Source organism: Calonectris borealis, chromosome 14 (assembly GCF_964195595.1).
Source record: "Calonectris borealis chromosome 14, bCalBor7.hap1.2, whole genome shotgun sequence".
Taxonomy (NCBI): Eukaryota; Metazoa; Chordata; class Aves; order Procellariiformes; family Procellariidae; genus Calonectris; species Calonectris borealis.
Genome location: NC_134325.1, coordinates 19,371,480 through 19,395,869, shown reverse-complemented (window position 1 = coordinate 19,395,869; position 24,390 = coordinate 19,371,480). Strand labels below are relative to the sequence as shown.

Here is a 24,390-nt window from a genome sequence, read left to right as displayed (position 1 = left end):
TTTTTCATGGTTTGTTCAATGAGTTTGACGTCAGGCTAGGGATCAGTCATCCTCCCAAATATCTTTTCTAAGATGAACATTGTGTCACAGGTGTGTCTGAACCACTCTGTTTCTGCATGGCTAAGATTCATGTCCCTAATTTTGTGTATCTAACAGGGAAATGGGAAATTCCTATTTAGTTGTGTCTGAGCACTTCATTATCGAAGGGGTGAAATATGTATCTCCTACGGTAATTTTTCCTAAGAAGAGCTTCCCCACAAGTATTTTGAGACAAAAGCTCTCCTTTTCTCTGCTGCTCCTAAAGAGCTTCAGGTGATGTGGTGTGGTCTGGCATCGGTTCTGCTAATGAATAAGTATTTGTGAGTGGTGATCCATGATCTTAGATGACATTTTCTATTTAAACCCACAGCTGGGACTTGCAAATTTTTTTGTTTGTCTTTTAAAGATAGATGGGTTTTCTGTATCAGCAGAGGGTCCTATAAAGATGTCACATAGAACTGATTGCATCAGACTGTGTCTGATTGCTGAATTCCCCTTATCTGGGGAATGCCCATATGTAGCATTAATTTATTTGATCTTAAAACAGCACTGCTCATTAGTAAAGTTAAACCTGGCTTCTGCAAACTCAGACTACACTGCCAATTGGAAATGTTCCTGGTTTCAAACACGTTAGCCCAGACTTATTCTTAGCAAATGTCCAGGAGGAGATGGATCTCCTCTTTGCCCCATCATTCCCTCTTCAAGATCTGCCAGAGGAACTAAATAATGTGAGGGATGCTTCTCAATCTGAAAAATACAGCTTCTTATGGAGTGACACAAAGAACACCAAGTCTTTAAAGTAGGGGGTGGCATGTGGGAAAGGAGTGCATGTGAGGCTTTGAGTATAATTAGTGGGTTTAAGGGTAAAATCAGACAGTATAGCTACACCCTGACAGAGGAAAAAGAAAGCAGTGGCTCACTATATCTTGTAACAATAACATGCACAAGCACTTGGGTCCTCATGATTGCTATCTTCTTTTTCTTTTAGTTTAAATGGTCAGCAGCCAAATGGAGACTGAAATTCAAGAATGTCCAAGTTTATTTTGTTTATTTTACGACACCTCTTTACCAGTTTGATTTCTGAAGGAAACAAGAACTTTTTCTAGGAGTCTCTTGAGAGCATCCTTCACTTCCATGTTCCTCAGGCTGTAGATCAGGGGGTTCAGCATGGGAATCACCATGGTGTAGACAACAGACACCACTTTGTCCTGGTCCAGGGAGTAGCTAGAACTGGGGCGGAGGTACATGAAGATCATAGTCCCGTAAAAAATTGAGACTGATGTCAAATGTGAGGCACAGGTGGAGAAAGCTTTGTGCCTGCCCTCTGAGGAGCAGATCCTCAGGACAGTGGTAAGGATATAACTATAAGAGACAACAATGAATGCTAAAGTGCTGAATGCAATAGAAGTAGCAATGGTAAAAAGCACATGTTCATTGACAGTAGTACTGGAGCAGGAAAGTTTCAGGAGCGGAGGAATGTCACAGAAGAAGTGATTGATGACATTAGGGCCACAGAAGTGTAAACTGAACACTGAGCTGACAAGCACTGTTTGACTCACAGCAGCTATAATGTAGGATCCCACAGCCAGTTGGACACAAAACTTTTGAGACATGGTGACCATGTAGAGCAGAGGGTTACAGATGGCCACGTACCGGTCATAGGCCATCACAGCCAGCAGGTAACACTCGGTGATTATGCAGACTCCACAAAAGTACATCTGCGCTGCACACCCTAGCAGAGAGATGGCTTTCCTTTCTTCAAAGAAGCTCACTAGCATTTTGGGAGCAACTGCTGAGGAATTACCTAGGTCTACCAGAGAGAGGTGGCAGAGGAAGAAGTACATGGGGGTGTGGAGTCGAGAGTCAAGCCTGATTAATGCAATCATGCCGAGATTCCCCACCAACGAGGTGACACAGATCAGAAGGAACAGCACAAAAAGAATGACCTGCAGCTCCCAAATATCTGTGATTCCCAAGAGAATGAACTCATCAACGGTTGTCTTGTTTCTTCTGACCATCCTGTTAATGAACCTGAATCTTTAAGAGGGAGAAAAATCAAAGACGACAAATAAGTTACAACTCTGGATAGAAGAATAAGTCATAATGATGCTGGGAACGTCGGGCAGGAATGTAGTAGAAGAAAATTGGATGCTGCTTTATTTTAATGGAAACCTAGCTGTTAGTATGCAAGAACTGGATGCTTAACTCAATTCTCTTGAGAAGCTTGCTGTTATCCATTTAACACTTCGGCAATGAAGTCTCAAAGAAGGATTACTTTTGTTCCATTGCTGAGATTGTTCCAGGAAAGAGGAGAAACTTGTTATTCATTCTGATCTTTTTTAATATTTCCTGGTTAGTTCTATTGTTAAATTTTCTCAAATTCTTATCTGTGTCCATGGTGCCTAGGAGGAATAACAGGATGATTCTGGTTATCTGCTCTGTTGTTCTTAAATAGTGGCTCTCAGCTTCAAAGGATGACATTTAAGTTGGCTAGTGCAGTTCTGAGGAGAAGTCCTCATAGGAAGATACCCCCAAATAAAAAAAAAAATATCCACGTAGACAAGCAATTTATGTTAAAAAGCAGATGATAATTTCATTCAAGTTTATTTGCTGATTCCAAACATAACAATTCAAAGGAGAAGACAGGGGCAGTGTAGTCATGGACCTTGCCCTGCGTCCCTGAACCAGTTGATGCTAATGGCAGGAGGAAAGTCTGTACATCCGTCCTGACAAAATCACACTTGTTTTGGCCAACGTTAAGAAAGGAGTTGCATATAAATTGAAAGAAACATAGGAGCTGACACTGAAGACAGAATCCCTCTTGCCTAATTTACCTACTTCCTAGTGGATAGCTACATTTGAGGTAGCCATTCAAGGCTTCATTTAGAGTTGTAGAAAAGTAGGCACTTTAAGGCAAAATTCATGTAAGCTAGTTAAAATGTCTACTTACTTAGGGTGAAATGAATTGCCTCTTAGAGGTGCCAGTTTCTCATCACTGCTTATAAAGAGCACACAATGATTAGATAAACTGTAGAACTCTATCTCTGTAGGCAATATTTAGTCAGACAAATCAGACCATCAGACTTCATAGGCATGTTAAATAACAGCATGTCTATGGGTGAAACAAAGGAAAGAACACTATTATCTCATCATTACCTTTTCACTCCTGTTAAAACGTTGACTTCAAGAAAAATGCCTCTCATTTTCAGATTGTGGTCTTGTTTTGACATTTCTGTTTAGAGTTCTGTAGAAAATGAGAACCGTTAATTGCAGGTGTATTAAATGAATGCGTAAGCTTGCAAGGTGGAGCTTCTTACTGAAACAATTGAATGATTGAAATATCTTTTAAGCTGTTGTTTGCATTGTATTGAGAGTAATTAAGAGTGCACTTTCAGACAGTTACAGTAGTTCAATGGATTAGCGGCAACTTGCAGAGCCCAACAGCTTGATTGCTAATAATTTTCTGCGCTATCGGAAATTCTAGACAAGTCAGTTGGACTATTTGTAGTGACCAACACTACAGTCTGTATGACAAGTTGATGCTGTTAAATGATTCTTCTTTTGCTGTAACCCCACATTTCAGTGCTCATCAAGCCAATATTAGAACTTATGTGGATATTGGTGGTTTGAGATTAAGACTGAAACCCTGCATCTGCTGTAACCACAGAGAATGGCTGAATTGCAGCTATCACAGATCTGCCCCAGCTGAGGGCAGAGACCTCTCTTGTGAAGTACTGACCTGAATGTCATTTTTCACTCTAAGTACAAACTTCCAGGAGCAAGAGTCCAAAAGTCTCCACACGTTAGGAAAAGAAGCCATGGACATTCACAAGTATTTGTTGTCCTATTTTCCAAAATAAGAAAAATAATCCAGCTCAGGTCAAAACAATTTTCCTCTCTGACTGCATTATTTTTTCATAGACTTTACTTTCAGCATTCCTTACATGAAAATTAATTAATTAATTTTTTAATGTTGTGCATATGAGCATAGACTGCAATTAGGTGCATTCTGTGTGCAAGATTTAAGGTACAGTGTAAGGATAGATAATAAAACAGTGACACAATTAACAGTCTGTCAGTTTTTATAATATTTCAGACTATGGATATGTTTCCTACCTTGGAAACTAACGTTAAAAATGATGCTTTCTTTTCCTCGGGAACAAATGCTGCTAGGAAGCTGGATGCACAATGGCATTTAGAGAAGCTCTGACTTCAGGATCAAGTAAGCTGTTGGCACATTCTGCTCCTCCCCGTCTGGCATTGATTACAGATGAGATGGTATGCAGAGTCAGCAGGGGAATGGCAAGGTCTTCACAATCAGCTTTCACAATCAGCTTTCACAATCAGCTTCCCTGAAGTGCTGAATGTGTCCCGGAGGGATCCCATTGAGTGATGCAATGGTTGCTGTCTGCTGAGGTCTTTGGTTTATGAATAGAGAGCTCGTTAAGGAAAAAAAATAACAACAATGAAGAAAACCTCCAGAACATAAGCAGAGGATTCATATTCTTCTCTAGGTAATATTATCATTTATTTTGACAGTAAGTTGGAGCTTTCTTTTCGTGTTGTTTTTACATAGATGACACTTTCTCTCTGGCCACAGGTCCTCTAAGTCATGGGGTCATACAGAGCAAGAGGCTGCAGAGGATCACTGGCCTCATGAAATGATCAGCCTTTATATAAGAACTAGAAGGAGCTGACTTGAAGGGAGGGTAATCATGATTTCAAGTTTTTGCTTGGACCTCATGAAACAATACCAACACATGCAAGCTGAATTCCAGCCTGCATTCTCTTTATTTCATCTAAAGATAGTTTACATCGCTGGCAGTCTTCCTTGTTGGACCATTAACATGTATTTTTACTGATTTACAGTCTGTAGTCATCTGAAAGAGTTGATTAATACTAGGTAGCTGATTAATACTAGACACATGACTGGTCCCTGAAAGCACAACTGGATCAGAAGAGAGATACGCAGTCCTCTCCTGAACACAGATAAGCAATGTCCACAGTAGCCTGCATATAGATGTTTGTGCTCTGGATACTTTCTAGGATTTGAGTGATTATTCCTCTACATGGATTATAGGAGTAGCCTAGAAGTTAGGCTTAGACAAGTAACTTTTAATTGATTAAGTTGAATGATGAACCCCATACTAAGAATATCAAATGAAAGAGCACAGAAATGAATAACAATCCAAACATGGTAATTTTCCCATATTCCTCTGGAGGGGCTTTCCCACATCACTCCCCCTGCCCAAACCAGAGCATCCATTACATCCCTGTCATGTCACAGTTTAGCCCCTGCCCAGAGTTTCAGAAGGTCCAAATACATCCATCACTGGCTACTGGAAGCCTTCGTGGAGCTTTCCCATTTCTTCACAGACAGGTCGTTGAAATGGGAGAAATAAAAATCAATTCTGCTGTGCTGTTTTGCTTTCCTCCCATGTGATTGCTTTGGTCAGTGTCTAGAGTCTTGCCTCAGGGGTGTCATCTGTGAACTCACACCCCAGAGCTTCAAGCTGTGTTCTGCGTAAGTGCTGAGGGACAGGGTATGGGGGATAGGAAGGGTAAGATCCATTTTGTATAATTTCAGCAGCATAAAATTGAGCTATGCAAGCCTAACCTAGCCGTCTGGGCTTATTTTATAGTCAGTGTGGGAGGGGAGAGACCTGCAGAAAGCAACACAAGCTATTTTCCTTAGAAACTTATTTTACGATGGGATGAGTCGTCCTTTGGAAGTGCCTATTTCTTGCCAATGATAGCTAAAAGAACACAACTAACTTAGATTAATAACTTTTAGATGCCTAAAACTAGTTAAGATGAATTTTCATGCATTTTTGTGGTTCCTCTGACCTCCAGAGCCTTTGAGGTCTGGTGTACTGCCCAACACAAAATGCATGCCTCAAAGTTGTCCTCATCCTATTTAGATGATCTTGGAGACCACTGGGAGGAATGGCTCAGTTCAGATGAAATAAAACCGTAAGACCTTAAGTGCTTGCCTATGAACATATATATGCCCTCCACTGCACACGCGAACTAGATGGAAGGAAAAGGCAAGCAATGCAAATAAAGCTTGTTAGTTGGGGAATAAAAATGTTGAAAGTTACCCAAGTTTCCTCACAGAAAAAGACATCAGCTGCACATTTGTCAAACAAGGTAAACATCTGCTAGTGAATAGGCTGAATTGAAAGCTTTTTTATTGTATCTGACCACCTAGATAGCTGCTGGATATTCTTACTTTATTCACTGAATGCCTTTAGGTCAATTAATATCAGTCTCCTGTGAAAGAACAAGGATTAGCTCCTTTTTTTTTTAAACCAAATTGGTATTAATGAAGGATTAACTACTGCTTAATATAAGTAGTAAGGCAACAAGTTAAACTACTCTAAATCTTCCTCTGGGTGTATAATTTCTGTATTATATAGGGCCCTTAGCTATTGAGAACCAGCACCTTTTAATTTGATATGATCCTAATCACGTTACCAAAAGTTCTAATGACTGCCTGAATTCCATTTTCTAAATTGTCAGGATCATTTCAAGGTGCATTTGAATTTTTTTCAAAAAGCGGTTGCTTCAGGGTCCCAGTGGCCTTTTATCCGTGATTCCAGATCACAGGTTGGGACTTCATTTTGCTAAAATGTCCATCCTTGTTTCAGCACTGTTTTGATGCTTTAAAAAAATACTGTTTATGTGTTTCCCGCCAAAGGAAATGTTAGAGGCATTTCCAAGAGTGCTTACAATATCTTTAGAGCATATCGTTTCACTGAAACATTTCCACACTGAGACAACACCAGTAGCATTTTAATAGTTTGTTCTGCTCTTCCCTTGAGAACATTATGGTCTCCCGTGTCCAAACGGAAGATACAAAATCTGTGACATTCCCCAAAAGAAACATTTCCTGCATCCAGGAAAAAAAGAAATATTCCCTAGCAGGTAAGTCTCCTAGTGAATAAAATTTCCTTCCATTCAGGGAGTTGTGTAGAAATTGTTCTAAATCAGTTGCCTTGTTGACTGAATGAATTTCAGATGCACTAAAGGAAAGGAGTTACTACATCACAATACAACAAAAGAAAAAATAATTATGAATATATCTTTAAAAAGGGGGGAGTTTATTTTTTATTAATTTTTGCACCTAAAATATTGATCTGGGAACTGAAATCTCTTGCAGGTCTTCATCAGAGACCACTGAATTTTTAGCAGCTGGTAGGATTTCTGTACCTAAACTTCAGAGCATGATCAACAGTTGAAAATAGGAAGAAACAGCTACATGTGCGTAACCATAGCATGTATTTCAGGGCAGGAAGGTTATTTTTTTACTTTCACCAGAAATCTCTCAAATTGCCTGTGATAGTGTCAAAATCAATTGTAATGTTACACGGTCACTGTTTAACTGATCTTGGCTAAAAGTAAAACACGATTGAAATTTTGTCACCTTATTCTAGGAACGTAACTGGGGGACCAATGTCATGACCTGAGTCACCCCAGATATTTTCTGGAGTAAACAGCAGCCAGAAAATGATTCAGATTTTAGCATGCACCAAGCCTTCACCAAGAATGAAGGATCTTGAAAGACAAGATCAAACAAAGCTGTCTAAAACGGGATTCATCTCACTCGAGTGTAACCATCTAAAATTTTGGCAGTGAATCTATATTGGTCATCCAGGCTTCCTTCCTCATCAACAGACATGCACATATCCAGGGTATGATGCATCCCACCTAACCCTCTGTAACGGTTACAGACGGAACTGAAGATGATGCACTCAGACCAACCTTTAGAAAGCCAACTACAGGTGAGATTCATTGCAACTAGAGCACCTGGAAACAGTTGGGAACTGAAGCCCTCCTTTCTGAACCTCCAGACTCTACTGTAACCACCTAGTATCCTACCCTGAATGAAGCAGCTTAGATTATTATTATTTCTTCAGGAACATAGACTTTGTCCACACAGCATTGATAGTTACAAGATTATTTAACTGACCTGTGTTAGCAGTTATTTTATCAGATGTCCTTTTGTAATCCTTACATTTCCTGTAAACGTAAAGGTGAGCAAGATATATCTGCCCTGCCTAGAATTTTTACTGGCATCAACAGAAATGCATCTTAACTTTTGCAAAGTTAAGCTAAAATATGCACTTTTTCTGGAAAGCTAAATTTAATTCCCAGAGTTAATTTTCTAGGGGACGGAGTCTAATTCAAATTCAATTAATAGTTTCAGCCAAAAAAAAAATGTGGGGAAAATTGCTTGGAAAATCTAAAAATATTTGTGTTTGAACATTTTAAAAACAATATTCATGGCTTTCTTTTCATCAATTGCTTAACAATTAATCAGCCTCAGGAAAATAAACCCACAAAATATTTTGTAAGAAATCCCATAATGAGATGCAACATTTATTTTAAACACAATGATTTGTGTTTGTTCCAAACTAATTATGTCTTTTTGTCTAAAAAAAAAAAAAAAACTGCTTATGTTCCAGCATTTCAATCCCCTTTTTCCAGTGTTCAATTTCACTGCTGACTCAGAAAGGTCATTATTAACTGTGCCTGAACTCCTTACTCTACTGTTTGCACAGGTAAATGTGTAACAGCTATTATACTCAATTAATATGTTTTTCCTCAGGTGATATATCATACAAAGTTTCTTCTATACCTGCACTATGGTCTAGCTCTTAAATAAAATCCTATCTGAGGTCCTATTTCATATATATGAAAGGAATATACAGGAAGGAATTCTACATATAAAGTGTGTTTGTGAAGCTCTCTTTGAAGGTCCTCCTAATGGCCATCATCTAAGCCACTGGTTTCCCCCTCTGATACCGGGTGAGATGCTTACATTTCCACTACCTGTATCTTGTGAAGGATGTAATGTGTTTGTGTGTTGCTTACCCATGAGGACCGACTGATCCCCTGACAAATCTTACGTGTATGAAGCCAAACACAAGGTAATGAAATGCCTGAAGAAAACTGCAGCGCACTGACCGAGTTCATTCTCTTGGGTTTCACCAGCCATGCAGAAGTGGAGATATCTTTGTTTGGGCTCTTCCTACTCATTTATGCCACTTTTGTGGGGAACGCTGGCCTTGTCCAGTTCAATGCCTGCTTTCATACCCCCATGTACTATTTCCTAAGCAATTTATCTTTCTTAGACCATAGCTGTCATCTGCCATTGCTCCCAAGATGCCGGTGAATCTGTTAGCACAGCGGAAGACATTTCTTCAATTGGCTGTGCAACGCAGATGTTTCTCTTTGCTGCCTTCGCTGATGCCGAGTGCCCATGTTGGCTGCGATGGCCTATGACCGCTACATGGCCATATGCCATCCTCTTCTCTACACTGTGTCCCGCAGGGTCTGCACCTCCATGGTAGCTGGGGCTTATCTCAGCGGGGCTCTGATCTCGCTGGTGCGCACGTCTTTCACGTTCATGTCGTCGTTCTGTGGCTCCAACGTGATCAACCATTTCTTCTGTGACATTCCCCCACTGCTGGAGCTCTTCTGCTCCAATACACACATCAGCGAGGTCCCCCTCGTCACCCTGTGTGGCTTTATACAAACCAGCACCTTCCTGACCATCGTTGTCTCCTATGCCTGCATCCCCAGCACCATCCTCTGGATCCATGTGGCAGATAGCAGGCACAAAGCCTTCTACACCTGCACCTCCCATCTTAGAGGTTATTCTACGTAGGGTTATTCTACGGCTCTCTCCACATATTTATGACCCACCTCCAGCTACTCGCTGGACGCAGACAAAGTGATCTCTGCGTTTTATACTGTCATCTTTCCCATGCTGAGCCCCCTGATTTACAGCCTGAGGAACAAACTGGTGAAGGATGCCCTAAGGAGAGCAGCAGAGAGAACAGTGTTTCCTCAGTGATTTTCTTAGAAGTGAAAACGATACAGTGTGTTTCTGGCGCAATACACAATAAAAATAGAAGTGATGGGATCCACCTGACTAAATGTAGGTGACTTGGTAGGAATACCTGCATGTGAACTAGCTTCCCAGGTTCATTTGGTAATCACTGCAAAAAAGTAGTCAACTTAGAAAGTGATTCACCTTATCATAAAAGAAAAGCCCAGGTCAGATGGATCCGTTCCCAGAAGGATCTCTTTCTCTTCACTTTCTATAAAGGGAGTCTATAGGATATAGTTTATCATGTTTTTAGGACTGAACTTCTTCAAGTTTCACCAGGCGTTCTTCCTGCCTGTTCTGCTCCCACCAGACATCTTTCATGCTTGTTCTCGTCCTGTGCTCTCACCTTGAAGATTTTACTACTTGCATATGTTTTTCCACAATCTGTTTCTGCCTCTATACCGCAAGCTCCTGTCTCTCTTCTTGCGGCATAATTACTTTTTTTTTCTGCTTAATTGTGTTATGAAATGCTTGTTGATGGTTATGGTATCGGCAGCATCACAGTTACAAAACACGTACACCGATGTTAAGATATACTTCTGCAGTACACTGGTGTCTGGATTCAATATAAACAAATATTAATTATATCCTGCTTAATATACTGTTGCAGCATGGGTGCAGTGGGCCTCTTCTTTGGCTCCTGTCATTTCAGCACTGGACCCATTTTTTGTTGGCTTTCCACTTGCTGGTGTCTGTAGAAGCCGTTCCAGTCGCCCTTGCCCATTCCTTGTCTGCAAGGAATCTGCAGCTAAACTACGGGTTTCCTAATCCCATCCTTTGCCAGCCTGAGAAATGCTCCTGTGTTCCCCCTTGGGAGCCTGTTCCTGCGGAGTGGTGGTGAAGGAGATGGGGAACGGCAGCTGCCCCCCTGCCAGGCAGGCAGGGTAAAGATGAGGGGCAGGACCTTCAAGGTAAAAGTGCAGTAGTCAACAGCTTGAAGTCCAAATGGCAGCCAATTATGGGTGGCATCACTCAAGGAACAACACTGGAGTCGAGCCTGTTCAGCATCATCAGTTACCGACACAAGGGGCAGAAGGCACCTCAGCAAGTCTTCAGGTAATGGTAAACTGGAGGGGCGGCGCAGTTCATAGCTGTGAAGGCAGGATTAGTCTTCAGAGGCACTCTTGATGAGCTGGAGGAATGGGCCAAGAGGAACCTCCTGAGGTTCAGCAAAGACAAGCACCCTGTCCTGTCCCTGAGCCAGAACAACCCTCAACCACCGAGACGGGTTGTGGACCTACTGGTTGGCGCAGCTCAGCTGAAAAGCATTGGGATGCTGGCAGGGAAGACTAGGTGACTCCCTCAGACCCCTCCCAATCCAAGCGATTCGATGATTCCTAATAACTGTATCTCCTGAAGACCAACTTGACGTGGCCCTGGGTTGTTTCATCTTCTTTCACATGTTCCCACCAGAAAATACATAATCATGGCTTTTTTAAACAGTGAAAATAGTCATTTCTTAGGTTAGCAACCTCAGCGGAAGAAAATTTTTTATGTGTGCCTGTTAGGTATAAATGTCAGCAACAGAAAATTGAAGATGCAATTTAACTGTTCTGTGAAGTTGCAGCACACCGTTGTATTTGGTGCAGTTTCCATGAAGAAGATATGCTAGGTGTGCTCCTCTTTACCTTCCTCCTATAGATTATAAACGTCTCCCTGTAACCCTCCCCCTTTCATCTTCTCCTCAGCTTTCACCTCCCTCTGTGTCAAGAGTCCAAGGTCCAACTCTAAGATAGCCCAACTGTGTAACCTTGGCTCAGGCTGCTGAGAAAACCAAGTTGTGGAAAGAGCTGTGAGATGGTGTGTAGGAAGCTACAGTACAATCAGAGGCAGACCTAGACTGTTCAGTCTGGAGTTGCTAGTAGCTCACAGAATCAAAAGGACGAATGCCAGCACAGAAATTATTATAATCACAAAGAGAATGAAAATAAGGAAATAATCATAGAATCATTTAAGTTGGAAAAGACCCTTAAGATCATCGAGTCCAATTGTTAACCTAGCACTGCCAAGTCCACCACTAAACCATGTCCCTAAGCACCACATCTACACGTCTTTTAAATACCCCCAGGGATGGAGACTCCACCACTTCCCTGGGCAGCCTGTTCCAATGCTTGACAACCCAACATTAGGAAGTGTTTCCTAATGTCCAATCTAAACCTCCCCTGGCGCAACTTGAGGCCGTTTCCTCTCGTCCTATCGCTTGTTACTGCCAGTTATCTGTGAACCGGTGTCATCAGTGTCCTGGTTGGATGTGGCGAACGATGGCAGCTTGAAATGGTGCCTTTCTGCTCTGGGGAGGAGGCAAAGGCCCAGGCCTGCCTGGCCAGCGGAGACTCCTCTGTGTCCTACAAGAGGAGGGACCACGCAAATGTTTACCCTGGAGCTTGTTAAATCCTGGCTGTCCTTTGTTTGTATGCGCTACTGACAGACATCACCCGCTCCCTGCCATGTCCAGGCCGCATCCCCCTCGCTGGGCTCCTCAGCACAGGGCAGCCCGGGGCCCGGCTGCGTGCGAGCCCCCCTCGCCCCACAGCACTTGGAGAACCCAGCCCGGGAGCTGGCGGCTGCCAGGGCTGTCCCCGGCCCTCTTTCCCCTCAGGCAGAGGTTTGCCGGGCACCAGGACGCCCGCAAGCCGCCTCCCCGGCCTACGCTTCCCAGCAAGACGCCGCTCGGCGGCGCTGTGGCGACGTCATCACTCCACGACACCGAGGCCTGATCACCATGGCAACACCCGGCCGGCCCCGCAGGGCCCGGGACCCCCGCCTGCGGCAGCACTGGGGGATGCCGGCCTCCAAGTGACCCTGAGGAGAGAACTATACGCGAGCCGCCCCAGCCAGTCGACAGCACCCCGCCGAACCGCAGAGGGCTCCCCACAGGCCCCGGGAGCGGCCCCGCTGAGCGCGGGGGCGGCCTGCGATCCGCGCTCCCGCCACGCTGCCAGGGACTACATCTCCCAGCATGCTCCGGGACAGCGGCGCAGGCGCCCCGCCGGCCCCGCTCACGAAGCTCCCTGATTGGCTCAGCTGGGAGCTCCTCCGCCGGCAGCGCTCCCTGCGGCCCGCGCGGCGGCAGCGCAGGCAGGGGCTCCCCCCGCTGGCGGCTCGGCGCAGGCTCCACCGCCCCGGCCCCACCGGGGCCCCGCTCCCCTTCCCCGTGTAAGCTCCGTCCGGGGCCCCAGGCCTGGCCTGAGCTACCCCGCTGTTGCCTGGAGGGAGGCCGGGCCTGGTGGCTGGGCTGGTAACGGGGCCAGGTGCTGCCCGGGCGGGACAAGGCCTCGCCTGGCTGTCGTGGCCGCTCTCGCTCCTGGTCCTGTTGGGTGAGGAGGTGCCTGCGGGGTGGGTGCTGGTTTCTGGTTCACTGCTGATGGGGGTGAGCGGGGCGAGCAGCAGGGCTGGAAGGAGGGGAAGGGCAGTTCAGTGCTGTACCCAGCCTGCCTCTCTCTTTTGCCGTTGTTTCCCTCCTCCCCGGAGCTGCACTGACACAGACACCAGAGGCCTGTATCAGTACTTAAGTTTGCTTGGTGACTTGCTTTGGCCCCGCTGGCTGGCAGGGTGTGCTTGCCTGCTGTAACGGGAAGTTGAGGTCGCGCTGAGCTGGAGCAGCTCTGGGTCACAGGCTGGCGAAGGCTTGAGAGCAGGGAGATGGCCTGATGTTACAGGCAGCCTTAGGCAGACAGATGAGGTGGAAGTGTCACTCAGACTGGTTCTGCTAAGGGAAAGAAGACTCAGATGAGTTATGACACAGTTGTACAGCTTGAGGAAGCAGAGCTAATGTATATGAAGACCAACAAAGTGGAAAGTACTTACAGGAAAGTGAGCTTTCTTGCTTTACGATGATGGGATTAGGTGGGTGTGTTAGCTCTGCAAATGGTAATGATACCGGAAGGCACCACTGGCAGTTGGCAGTTTTCTGTTGTCCTTCCTCCCTCCCCCAAATTCTATTAAATCTCTGTGTTTTGTGGGGAAGAGGTTGAAATGGGAGGAGGAGGAGGAGGAGTGCTGGGAGTTCCTGAGCAACTTCTCGGTGTGCTAGCTGTTGACTGTAATCCTGGTGCTGGAAGCAAGATGGCAATATTAACAAAGTTTCTGAAATCTTCCTAGAGAGAGTTATAAAGGACAGCATTCTTCACAAGACAACTGAACTCTGAAATTAAAGCTAAGTGCTGTAACCTTTCACATATCCCCTGACTTGCGGTATAACACAGGGACAATCCGCTAGTTTTCAAAGGTGAAAAAAAAATGCTTTTTAAAATTTGCTCTTGGCAAATTAGCAGTGCCTTTCTTAGTTTGGTTATTGCTGATGTCAGACAAAACACGTTGCCTGAAAATGAAATGCTATCTCGTTATCAAGAAGGAAAATGAATAAAGGTCATGTGCTGGTCAGGAAGAGATTGTGTCAGCTTCCCGATTCCTAGTCCTTAGGGTTTGGTTGCTTTTGTAGTCGCTGTTGCGCAATCCTGATACTCCCTTCTAACAGGAAAGCAGGAACTGACTGAAACAAGGAGAGGTCTGTCTGATTATGGTTGCGGGTGATATGGGGAAAGGGGTAGAACTGTCTCCTACCAATTGTTTCTGGAAGAAGGCACATCTGAAGGACTCAGGACAAGAAGAGAACGTTTCTTGATCTAAAGTAATAAAGATGTCGCTTGCTCTTCCCGTTCCTCAGTCTCTCCATGCACTGGTGTTTCTTATGCTGGATGTGGCTGTAGAAACAGATAGATTTTCAGTCCCCTTCTTTCTTCCTTTTCAGTCCTCTCAATTTCCAGCTTTTTAACTAGTTTGCCAGCTTTGTTATTGTAGGCCTCTGTACGGTTGTGTTACTGTGATGTGACTATGGGCCAGTTTAGGCTGAAGTCATTTAGGAAGTACTTCTTTCTCCTGTACTGAGCCACTTCTGGATTGAGCTGCTTTTCTGGCCTCTAGAGCAGAGCAAGAAGGTATTGAACCCTTCCCACCTGAGGAGGTTAGTGATGACACAGGGCCTTGCAGGCAGGACTAAGCTAACGATGCAAAGGAGAAGGGTTTTTGGTAGAAAACACTGGAAGTGGTTGTTCTTTTCTTTACTAGGCTGACAACCTAGCTGGTTCACCCTGTTCATCTTGGAATGTTCACATTTACAGGGAGGGAGGTAGACCCTGGTGACTCCAAAGTATATGAAAAGATGAAGAAAACAGAGAGTAAACACAGGCTTTTCTTAACAAGTGAGCTTCTGGGCAAATAACAAAGGTAGAGAAATAGTGGAGATCTTTTGTAAGGACTCATGTGCTGCCCTAAGGCTACTCTATGGCTTAATGGCAGGATCAGCAAATATCACTTATCTAGTGTTTAGACCAGTCATAATTGTTGGCAAAGTATATATGGACAGTTCTGGCTTATTGGGTATCTTAAATCCAAAATTGTTTTTTAACAGGGCAGTGAGACAGCCTTTTCCTTGTCTGCGGATCTGCACTGACCAATCAAAGAGGTGTGTGATAAGAGTGGGAGTTAAATAAGCACAAGGTTTGATGGCAAATCCATTTGGCCCTTGCTTCCAAAAGTAGGCACTCGGGATAATGAGTGAGCAAGGGCCGGCGTGCATCCTCCTTGCTGGGCAAGGACCTGGACTTGACACAGCATCTTCTCCAGGGAAGCTCTGCTATCGTGAGGCTGTAGGGGCAGGGAAAGAAGTAGGACCTGCCTATGTCAGGCAGTCTTCACTGTTAGTTAAGCCTCGCTGTGGCTAGCGACGCAGTCGCTTACGAACTCCAGTAAAAGGCTGGTAGCTTTTTTGTGTGGTCATGCTGAGCCAGATCATACAGCTGAACTTCACTGACAGTTTCCTGGATTAAGTAACAATGGTGCAATTCTGGTTTATTTTTCTTCCCAATCAGAAATTATGTTTTACACGGTGTCCTAAGTAACATCCGCATGGTTTAGCATCTGAGCCACTCCCTCCACCATCCTGTTATTTTAGCTGACGTCAGCCTGTTGCTCAATCTGTACCTCCTGACTGGAGAAACGCTTTGTAAGAGAACTCGTTACAGCCGCTTCCCTTTTGGGCCTGATTTAACATCTTCACTGCTTAGTGTCCTGGCATCTTGGCCAAATCCTAGGTGTTCAGCCTTTGCCGTTTCAGCACGAGTCCCCATCTGAGGAGTGGCTGGCTGTGAGCTGTCTCCTCGGTGTGTCTCATCTCCATCTGCCCTGCAACACTTGAAGGTCCTAACCCTGCTACCACCGTGTGCTCAGGGCCTCGCTGCCATCGGAGCGTATCACAGGCCTGCACTGACTGAGCCCTGTGAGCAAGGCTTCGGTTGCCTCCTGTTTTGTTGTTGCTTTTTTCCTTTCTTGGCTTGCACACACACACACTGGAAACTTTAATTTCATTTGTGGAGGTGTACTGGTGGGATCGTGACAGCCAGCAGAAATTCAGAGGGCTTGTCTAAACAGGAAGTTACATGGACCAAATTAGGCACAGGATTTATAGCCCATGCGGTTTTGGGAACAAACGTCTTGGCCACGGCAGGTGTGAGGAAGCACCCTCTGCTTTCAGGGAGTGTGTATACTACCTCTCAAGGATCTGGCTGTGGCATTTGAAGCAGTTCGCTTCTATCTCCCCCCTCCTTCTGCTTCCCATTGCTGCGGAGCTTGGCCAGCACCCCTCATCCACCTCAGCATGAAGGCATAACCTGCATGCTTGAGCTGATCTAGCAACCTGCTGTCCTCCCACTCCTGACTTTGGAGCTTGTTACATCCATCCATCGGCCAAGCCAACCCTGGAAACTGGCCAAAAGTGGTTGCTTTTTCCTCTTCTGTTTTCTGCTAGGTTCATGAGCTGAACTGGCCTGTTGAAGTCCTGATGAACATTGAAGCTAGTGTGGGGGTAAGTAGGGTGGCTGGAGACAGGGAAAAGAGGCAAATGAAGTGTGTGTATGTTTGTGTGTGTGTGAGGGATGCAGTCTCCCCTTTTTGACAACCTCAAGCTGTGTGAATGTTTCAGCTGCACGGTGTAGCTTTACTCCGAGCCTGCTGCTGTCCTGCGGGTTTTGTCCCTTTCACAATGGCTTGTAGAAGCAACGAGGAGCATCAAACAAAAGGCAAGGAGTCCAGCCTGTGCTAAATAAGTGTGGAGCAGAAATATTTTTGTTTCTTGTTGGACTGGGAAGTTCCTGATTTGACTGGTTTCAGTCTTGGTCATCACTGTCTAAATAGACAGGTTTTGGGCAGTGTGGCCATGCATGACTGAGCAGGACTACTCATAGAGCAACTGAGGGGAGGGGCTGATTCCCTAAGACAGACCTTCGGCTGTCTTAAACCTGAAATGAAGCTGGCTGCTATCCTAGAAAAGTCTGAGAGCCTTGCAGACTGCCATTATTTGCTACCACACGAGACGGATAATAACAGCTTTTAGTGGGAGTATCTTTCCAGCACGCTGACCAAAAACACGGGGCAACGTTAGCTGATGGCTACGGTTTAAGAGGCTCGTGGTCTGCCTGGCTTTAATGATTCTTCCTAGTCTGTTCAGCAGAACGTCTGCCAACGCAGCTAGTGCAACAGTCTGAAATAGCCAGATGTGATTGCTAGGGAGTTTATATACTCCTTTTTACAGCAGCGCATACTCCTGTAGCTGCGCTTGTGTGTTATCTAGCTGACTGCATGGAGCAGGTGGCCTGTTCTGTAACTGTTTTAGTGGTTGCTGAAATGTTGCTATCTGTGGGCACGGTCCAACATCTGCCGAGTTGAAGATGACAACATATACGTGGTCCTCATATCCGATCCTCTGTATTAATATCAAAGTCAGGTCTTGCCCCAGTAGAGCCTGCTGACTATTTTCCCCATTTTATTTCTCTCTCTGTCCAGTTTCATTGCTTTTTATTCCCCACAAATGCTGTTGTGGACTAAATTTGAAAAGGGTGAACCAGGTTCTAAGACTCTCCTCTTGGCTCTCCTCTTGCACAGTTTCTTCAGCATGCGGGGCAGAAGCGGTTATGGCACAGGGAAAGCAGCAGTGGATCGCTTCCCCACCGGCTGCTGCTGGCTTGTGGAAGGAGCTGCGTCCAGCTCATCTGGAGGTGACTTTGCGGGGGCAAATACTCTGCATTTCAAAACTAGCTGGCTGCTCCACAGGTAGGATATGTAGGAGCAGATCCAACTTGAGCCCTTTGAACTGCTTTTAAATATTTTTACCCCGATGGCGAGGGGCTGGACATGGCTTAGGAGGAAATAACACCCAGCAGGAAAGGTGTGCAAGTGGCTGTGTGTGTGGAGCCTGGGGAGTTGTGGCTGCATCTCAGCTGCATAAACCACATGGGTGTTTTCAGTGTCCCTTTATAGCAAAGCAGGAACCAGCTTTTCCCACAGACGCTCAGAAAACTCCCTCTGCTTTCTACTTGCCCTCACCAACCTATGTTTCACCTTAACAGAGAAAATCCCTCCAGTTCTTCTAAGCCACTAAGACGATGTAATCTCTTCACTTCCTCTAAATAAGCCATGAAATGAGTTCCTGGAGAGACTTGCTCGACAACAGCAGTTCGGAGGTGCCCTCCCCATCAGCACGTCCTGCCTGAGAGAGGTCGCTGCTTGCTTTTGTGGTGGAGCTGGTGCTTTATCGGGCTGGTGCGTGTTCTTTAAGCTGGTGTTTAACTGCCAGTTCCCTGTTTCTTCTCATCATGCTTGAAAGCATTTGTCTGCCTGCCCCTTTTTGGGTGGCTAAATATAAAAGCAAACACCACCTACTCTGGAAGGTTTAATGCTGTACAACGTCTGTTCAAACTTGAGGCTACATAAATTGTCAAAATGGCATCTCAGGGACGAGCAATAATTGCAAATACGAGCGTGCATTGGCAGATGGATAGCCTGGTTTATGGGCACAGTCATGGGACAGGGAAGCTTTTAAAGGCTGCTGCCTTATTTCCCCCACCAGCCTCTGTCTCTCACTGACCAAGTACAGTGCCACCACTTACTTCTGCTTGATAACCCTACAACGCGCCATGGCACCGTGCTGGGAGCACGACGGCTCCCTGTGTCGCCCGTGGGGCCGGGCATAGTGCTGTTAGGGTGCCAAATCCAGCGTGTGTGCTTAAGGCTCGCTGTTGTGCATCCTCACAAAATTAACTGATGGCCTCAGCTGACAGCCTGGGGGATGGACATCTGTTTAACGTTTGTCTCTCTGACAGGTTCCCAAATGAAACCTCATCTTTAAAAACTGACATTTTGCCTGTGTCTCCTACTCAGAATGAAAGCTGCCTGATCATTCATGAAGGCTTGAATACTTACCTTCCTCTTTGCAGGGGAATTCATGACAGGAAGGAGGTGATTTTTGGTGTGTTAAGAACTATGGTTGTTGACTCTAGCTGGGTGGTTCTATTTGCAAGAGTGGTTTTTTTCCAGCTTTTCAATATTTGAGGAAAAAGTTCCCCAACAGGAACAGGGAACGAGAATGATACCCACCCCCCACCCCGTTGTTTTTAAGACTTTCTAAATCTGAGAGGGGAAAAAAGTGGATGACACTACAAGAGGATGATGACAGTATAGCAAATGCTGTGGATTGTGGCCTGTGGTGGAATGTCAACATTAAACTAATTGTGGCTTTTGCAACTTGACAAATCTGTCTTGTGAAAGCTACAGTATGTCCATCTAGTGCACAGGCTGTCCTTGGGATCAGAGCTAGAGCTTTTCAGTCACAGGCGGTGGAGTCAGTCTTGAAATTAGGTTAAATAGGGCTGATACATACTAGTAAATTCACCACGTTCTGCTTCTGGCCGTGCCAGGCAGACAGAATTATTGTATTATTAACGTTGTTCTTCCTCAATCTCTTGCCTCTAAGCACATTTTTAGAGCCAAAGAAGAAAAATTAAATTAAAACATTACACATTAGAGAAGTGTAATCTCCTGGGGCATCTCATTTAGACTGTGTGCAAAAATGTTCCAGAGAGAGAAAAAAACCATAACACAACTTAGAAAATGTTTGTCTGTCTAAAATGAGTTTTATATTACTTGTCTACAAAATCCTGTAGTACAGAGTGTTACGGATTATTTTGTCTTTGTGACTTTTTTCCCTATAGGAGAACAGCTTAGTGTTCAGTCGTCTCCTAAGCAAATTTCCTAGAGTAACTTTAAATATCCTTTGCCTTTCTGTCTTACGACTGTGTTTCCAGGAACTAGCAGTTCTGCGTAACGCAGTCATTTGCATTCTGTGCCGTAAGTACTCAGTGAAAACCTGTTGCCTAAGACCTGGGTTTCCCACATGTAAAAATTTGGGTACCTAAAAGAAATGACTGAAAAATTTGCACAATGTTTTGCCCAAGGAGCTAGAGAAGTTGTTTCCAGTTAATAGCGATTCCATTTTTAGGATCCCTTACAGAACAAGTGGAGCCCAGATGTTTTTAGTAAACGGCTTTCAAAACTCACAGTTGAGATCAGTGTCAAATTTCCAGGCACATGATCAACCGTGGAGCCAAGTTTAGGGTTGCTTTTGTGTTTACATAAAGTCTGTGAGCTGAATTACACTGAAGTTTGTGGGTGGAAGTTCTCCATAACAAATATTTGACTGGATGCACAGTTTTATCTTATTTACAGGACTTTGAGCTTTGAAAAAAGGTTACTGTATTTTTGTTGATGTAATATTTGAGGCTTATTGAGCTCTCTCTTGCTCACTGGATTTGGAACAGTTGTTGCTTTTTAACTCAGATCTGTTATTATTCTAGCCGTTAAACTAGCATGGCAAAAAGCAAGCATTTTAAAGCTAGAGGGGAACGATTTCTATAGATGGTAAATGAAACATTGTGTATTCCTGAACATTCTGGCTTGTCCAGCTACAGTGAGCTCTGTGCGCACATCAAGGGAGCCCTCTCGTTGAAGGTCTAGCTGGAAGCCTAAGTCACATGCTAAGTTTTTGCTCAGGGACTATATCAGCAAAAATCTGGCTTCTGTTTTCACAAGCTCAGAATTTACTTTGTGCAAATATTTTCCAGTATCTGTTTAAAAGTCGTGTTTTCAGCCCACAGTAAGATCACTGCCATCTGGAAAAATCATGCACAAGAAGGGCACAGGTGGAGTGAGTATGAATAACATTAAAGTGGGTGTAAGAGTCATAGAAACTTTCCCTTTTTTTAATAGCATACCTAAGGCCTTACCATACGCAAAGTCTTTGCCAGCGTCAAATGCACTTGCTGCATGGCCCTGTCTGCGCAAACTTGCTGTAACCATGTGTCATGCCCTCTTAAAACCCCCCTCCAGGCTCCCAAACTAACAGCTATTTACCCTTGGCCCAGGCTGGGACTCCCTCAGACAGACAGACAGACGCATGCACGCACGACGCATGCCGCTCCACTGAGATAGTCTGAGGTGTGTGCAAACGGAGTCTTGGCGGATTTTTCTGCATCTAGGTCCACCAGTTCTCTGCCTTAATCATCTTCTGTATATATATGGAAACATTCATCAAAGAAGCTTAGATTATTTTTGCACACTTAAATTGTCCTCTCCAGCTGTCATATGAGGAAGCTAACCATTACTGTCCCTAAATTGGCTGACGTTGGGGTCTGTGCTCTCTGTATAATAGCTAAGCTGTAAACAAGAGAGCTTGCTCCATTGTTTCTGATGGGATCTTGTCCAAGGGAAAACAGAGATTGTCTTCAACAATTCGAAGCTTGTGTAGGCAGACAATACGTTGACTTTTGCCGGTGGGCAGCACGAAGCATGCCTCTTTCAGACCAACAAAGCAGCTGAGAGCTGACATGAATTCAAAGTAACACCACGCATGCACTCTGCTGAGAGGACGGATCAGTCCCTGGGTAGCTGTGATGTTTGTGTGTAAAAGTGTCCTGAAAGAAGGAATTCGGATTACCAGGCACTTTTTCCTGCATACGCCAACATCTTTAATCTAATAGATTTGAATGAGAAAGGCCAGGGTTTCCCCTCTAATTCGAATAGTTTAATGAATAATGGACAGGGGTGCAATAACTATTAGCTGCTGAAAATAATATGATAGAAAGTAGTGTGCGAAGCATTGTCAGATGAAAAAAATGAGGTTGCAATTACTGAATGTGAATGTTATTTGATGGGAGGTCCAGGCTGAGTATGGTAGTGCTTTTAGCAGGCTTCTTCCCAAGAATGCTTGTAAATGCATTCTTCAGGAAGAAAGGCACAAGATAAAAGAAAGCTTAACCCAAGCCACAGGAAAAAAGTATGAAATAAAGTCAAACTTAAAACACAATGTGACAGTAGTTTGCGAGAGTCAGTTGCACAACCAACAGAAAAGGTCTGGGTATGGCTGAACCCAAACTCTTGTAAGACCAGAGTGTTAAACACTCTTCACGTTGGTCAGCAAGATACCACAATGCATGGCTGTACAACCCAGTGTGTCCTATTCTGGCCACGTAAATCTGCTGTCATCAAAGATAATGTGTATTGTGCAACTTGGAATTGATGCAGAAAGCAGAACGTAGGACTTCCCTAACCTTACTGACATTTAATCATGGGTGGCACAGACTGTCCGAACTACAGAGGAAGTATTCCTATTAGAATGGATTTTTTGCTCAATCGCTTACAAACTGTGCTGCTGAACAGCCTTTTCGTGAAACAATGTAATGAGGATTGGAAAAAATAAACAGGAATAGCTTGCAATCTACAAGCTGCTGGGTAACTCTCTTCTGATAGTTCCAAGTGTGCCTGTGTCAGTCACAGGCAAAAAGGTTAGGTGGAAAGAGAGCACGAACAGCAAACATAATGTAGAAGAAATGGTTTAGTGTTTTGTAGGTTCAAGGTTAGTCTTTCTGAAATACTGAAACATACTCTGCAATGAGCTGCCAACGTAGAGTGTCAAGTTATACACGAGTCTGTGCTTCAGGAGGACAACTCCTAACTTTTGACAAGCCTCTTCAGCCAAATGCAAGGTTTGTTTGAGGTACCTGCAAGCTGGTGAAAATACTACAGTATGAAAACAGTAACGCAAGTCCGCCCAGCAGTTACAACTTTTTTTTTTTTTACATAAGCATTTGTGTGGGAGGGGAACAGATTTCAAATGTACCTGGCAGCCTGCTGAAGCGATAGGTATGACCCACGTTAACTTACAGATCTTAATTACTTCTGATGGTTAACCGACAGAAGCAACAGAAAACCATAAAGCAAAGGAAGCCATAGGCTGCCCGTTTCCTTCAGCTGTTCAGAGCGCCTTTAAAAGTGCCGTTGTGCGGCCACAAGCCTTGCACTGCCCTTTACACACAGACAGACACCTATGCAGTCACGCGTGGGAAATCACACATTACTGGGAAGGTTCAAAGACTGAATAAAACTGGTTAAAGGAAAATTGATTTAATCTGAGTTTACAGGCTCAGTAACTTCTAATATTTCTGATTAATTTCAACGCTAATACTGTCTTAGTAAAAGCCAACATTTTGGGAGCCCGATGTTACGGGATGAGTTCAGTAGGATGTTTTTAGCCCTCAAGGTTGCACTTACAATCTGCTTAAAATTTCAGAAACCAGGAAGTAAAAGAATCCAATGTTTATTGAAAATAAATGACCACACAGACAGAATGCCTGTGGTAGTACAAGCAGCTGAAATAATCATTATCCGAAGGCTCAGTTTTTTCTGTTTGACCTTTGATTTCTGAATTACCTTTTTATTATTCATCATTGAGTTTGAACTGCCTATAGACTCCTATCCTAAATCTCACCATCAAGCAAAGTGAACACCCGAGGGCAAGAAGTGTTAGTTTCTCACCAGCTCTCTTGTGTATGGTGCCTTTAGTCATCCCTGGCGCCAACATCCAGCGTGCTTCCTTCCCCAGGTCGTCAGCAAACACCAAGAGCTGCAGGCGCCTGTTAATAACTCGGGGCAACTTTGAAGGGTGATGGTACCGCTCAGCTGTGTTTGTTGGTTCTTGCTTGGTTGGCTCATCAGGCTAACCAAGGATTTTCACCTTTATTTAATTGTTTCTCGCATTTCTTAGGAGCATTTTTGAGGCAGTCTCCAAAGGAGGGCCTGGTCACTGAAAGGAGGTCTGAAAACTCACCAGGTCTCGCCACCAAGTCACCAGTGGTTTCCAGTCCCAATTACCACTTTCAGAATACGTGAAAGGAGGAAAAAAGCCCATCCGCCATGCCATGGATTTCTTCCTTCCCAACGCTGTATTAATTAAGCAGCTCAGACGTTTACTATTAAGGTTTAAAAGCTCCACGCTGTTTTTCGCCGGCGAACAGACACAAAGTTTGTCTCTCGCTGCTTGCTGGGCCTCTGCCCGAGGCCTGCTCCCTCCCTGCGGGGTCCCGCGCTCTGGCTGCGAGACGCCCCCAGCCTCCAGGTTTGGGCTGGGACGGGGTTCGGCTAAGCCTGGATGTGGGAGGTTTGACGGTTTTGGGGTGGCCGGCAGGGGGGATGGTGCCCAGGGGGGCCGGGCTGGGCTGGGCTGGGCCGGGCCCCCCCAGCCCCGACCTGCGCCCGCAGCGGCCGCCGCCTGAGCGTCGCTCTGGGAA

The 24,390-nt window shown here is 44.8% G+C and overlaps 1 protein-coding gene, 3 long non-coding RNA genes and 1 pseudogene across 10 annotated transcripts in view; 2 read left to right on the top strand and 3 right to left on the bottom strand.

Moving 5' to 3' along the window:
- LOC142088261 (uncharacterized) overlaps positions 1-24,366 on the top strand; it is a 223,119-nt gene extending 198,753 nt beyond the window's left edge. The window contains exons 1-5 of one of the 6 annotated variants that reach the window (XR_012675804.1): positions 13,165-13,254; positions 15,348-15,401; positions 16,743-16,799; positions 18,340-18,532; positions 19,093-24,366. This is a non-coding gene — a long non-coding RNA (uncharacterized LOC142088261). Of the gene's footprint in view, positions 1-13,153; positions 13,274-15,347; positions 15,437-16,742; positions 16,800-18,339; positions 18,533-19,092 lie in introns of those variants that run through there. The other 5 variants (XR_012675803.1, XR_012675805.1, XR_012675808.1 and 2 more) reach the window with 5 other exon arrangements.
- On the bottom strand, positions 1,079-2,070 carry LOC142087999 (olfactory receptor 5AR1-like). Its single transcript, XM_075162800.1, has one exon. It carries the CDS (start codon positions 2,055-2,057, stop codon positions 1,092-1,094), a length of 966 nt encoding a protein of 321 aa, XP_075018901.1. The 5' UTR covers positions 2,058-2,070; the 3' UTR covers positions 1,079-1,091.
- On the bottom strand, positions 2,967-4,370 carry LOC142087998 (uncharacterized). The gene is made up of 4 exons (XR_012675689.1): positions 4,156-4,370; positions 3,779-3,883; positions 3,196-3,283; positions 2,967-3,034 (listed from the first exon to the last, which is right to left on the bottom strand). It is a non-coding gene; the product is annotated as an uncharacterized LOC142087998 (long non-coding RNA).
- Positions 8,981-9,901, top strand: LOC142088426 (olfactory receptor 5AS1-like; annotated as a pseudogene).
- On the bottom strand, positions 13,254-21,212 carry LOC142088263 (uncharacterized). Of its 2 annotated transcripts, none has more exons than XR_012675810.1 (3): positions 21,179-21,212; positions 13,745-13,991; positions 13,254-13,646 (listed from the first exon to the last, which is right to left on the bottom strand). It is a non-coding gene; the product is annotated as an uncharacterized LOC142088263 (long non-coding RNA). The 2 variants fall into 2 exon arrangements; XR_012675811.1 differs by lacking the exon at positions 21,179-21,212 and adding an exon at positions 14,501-14,659.
- Positions 24,367-24,390: the final 24 nt, after the last annotated feature.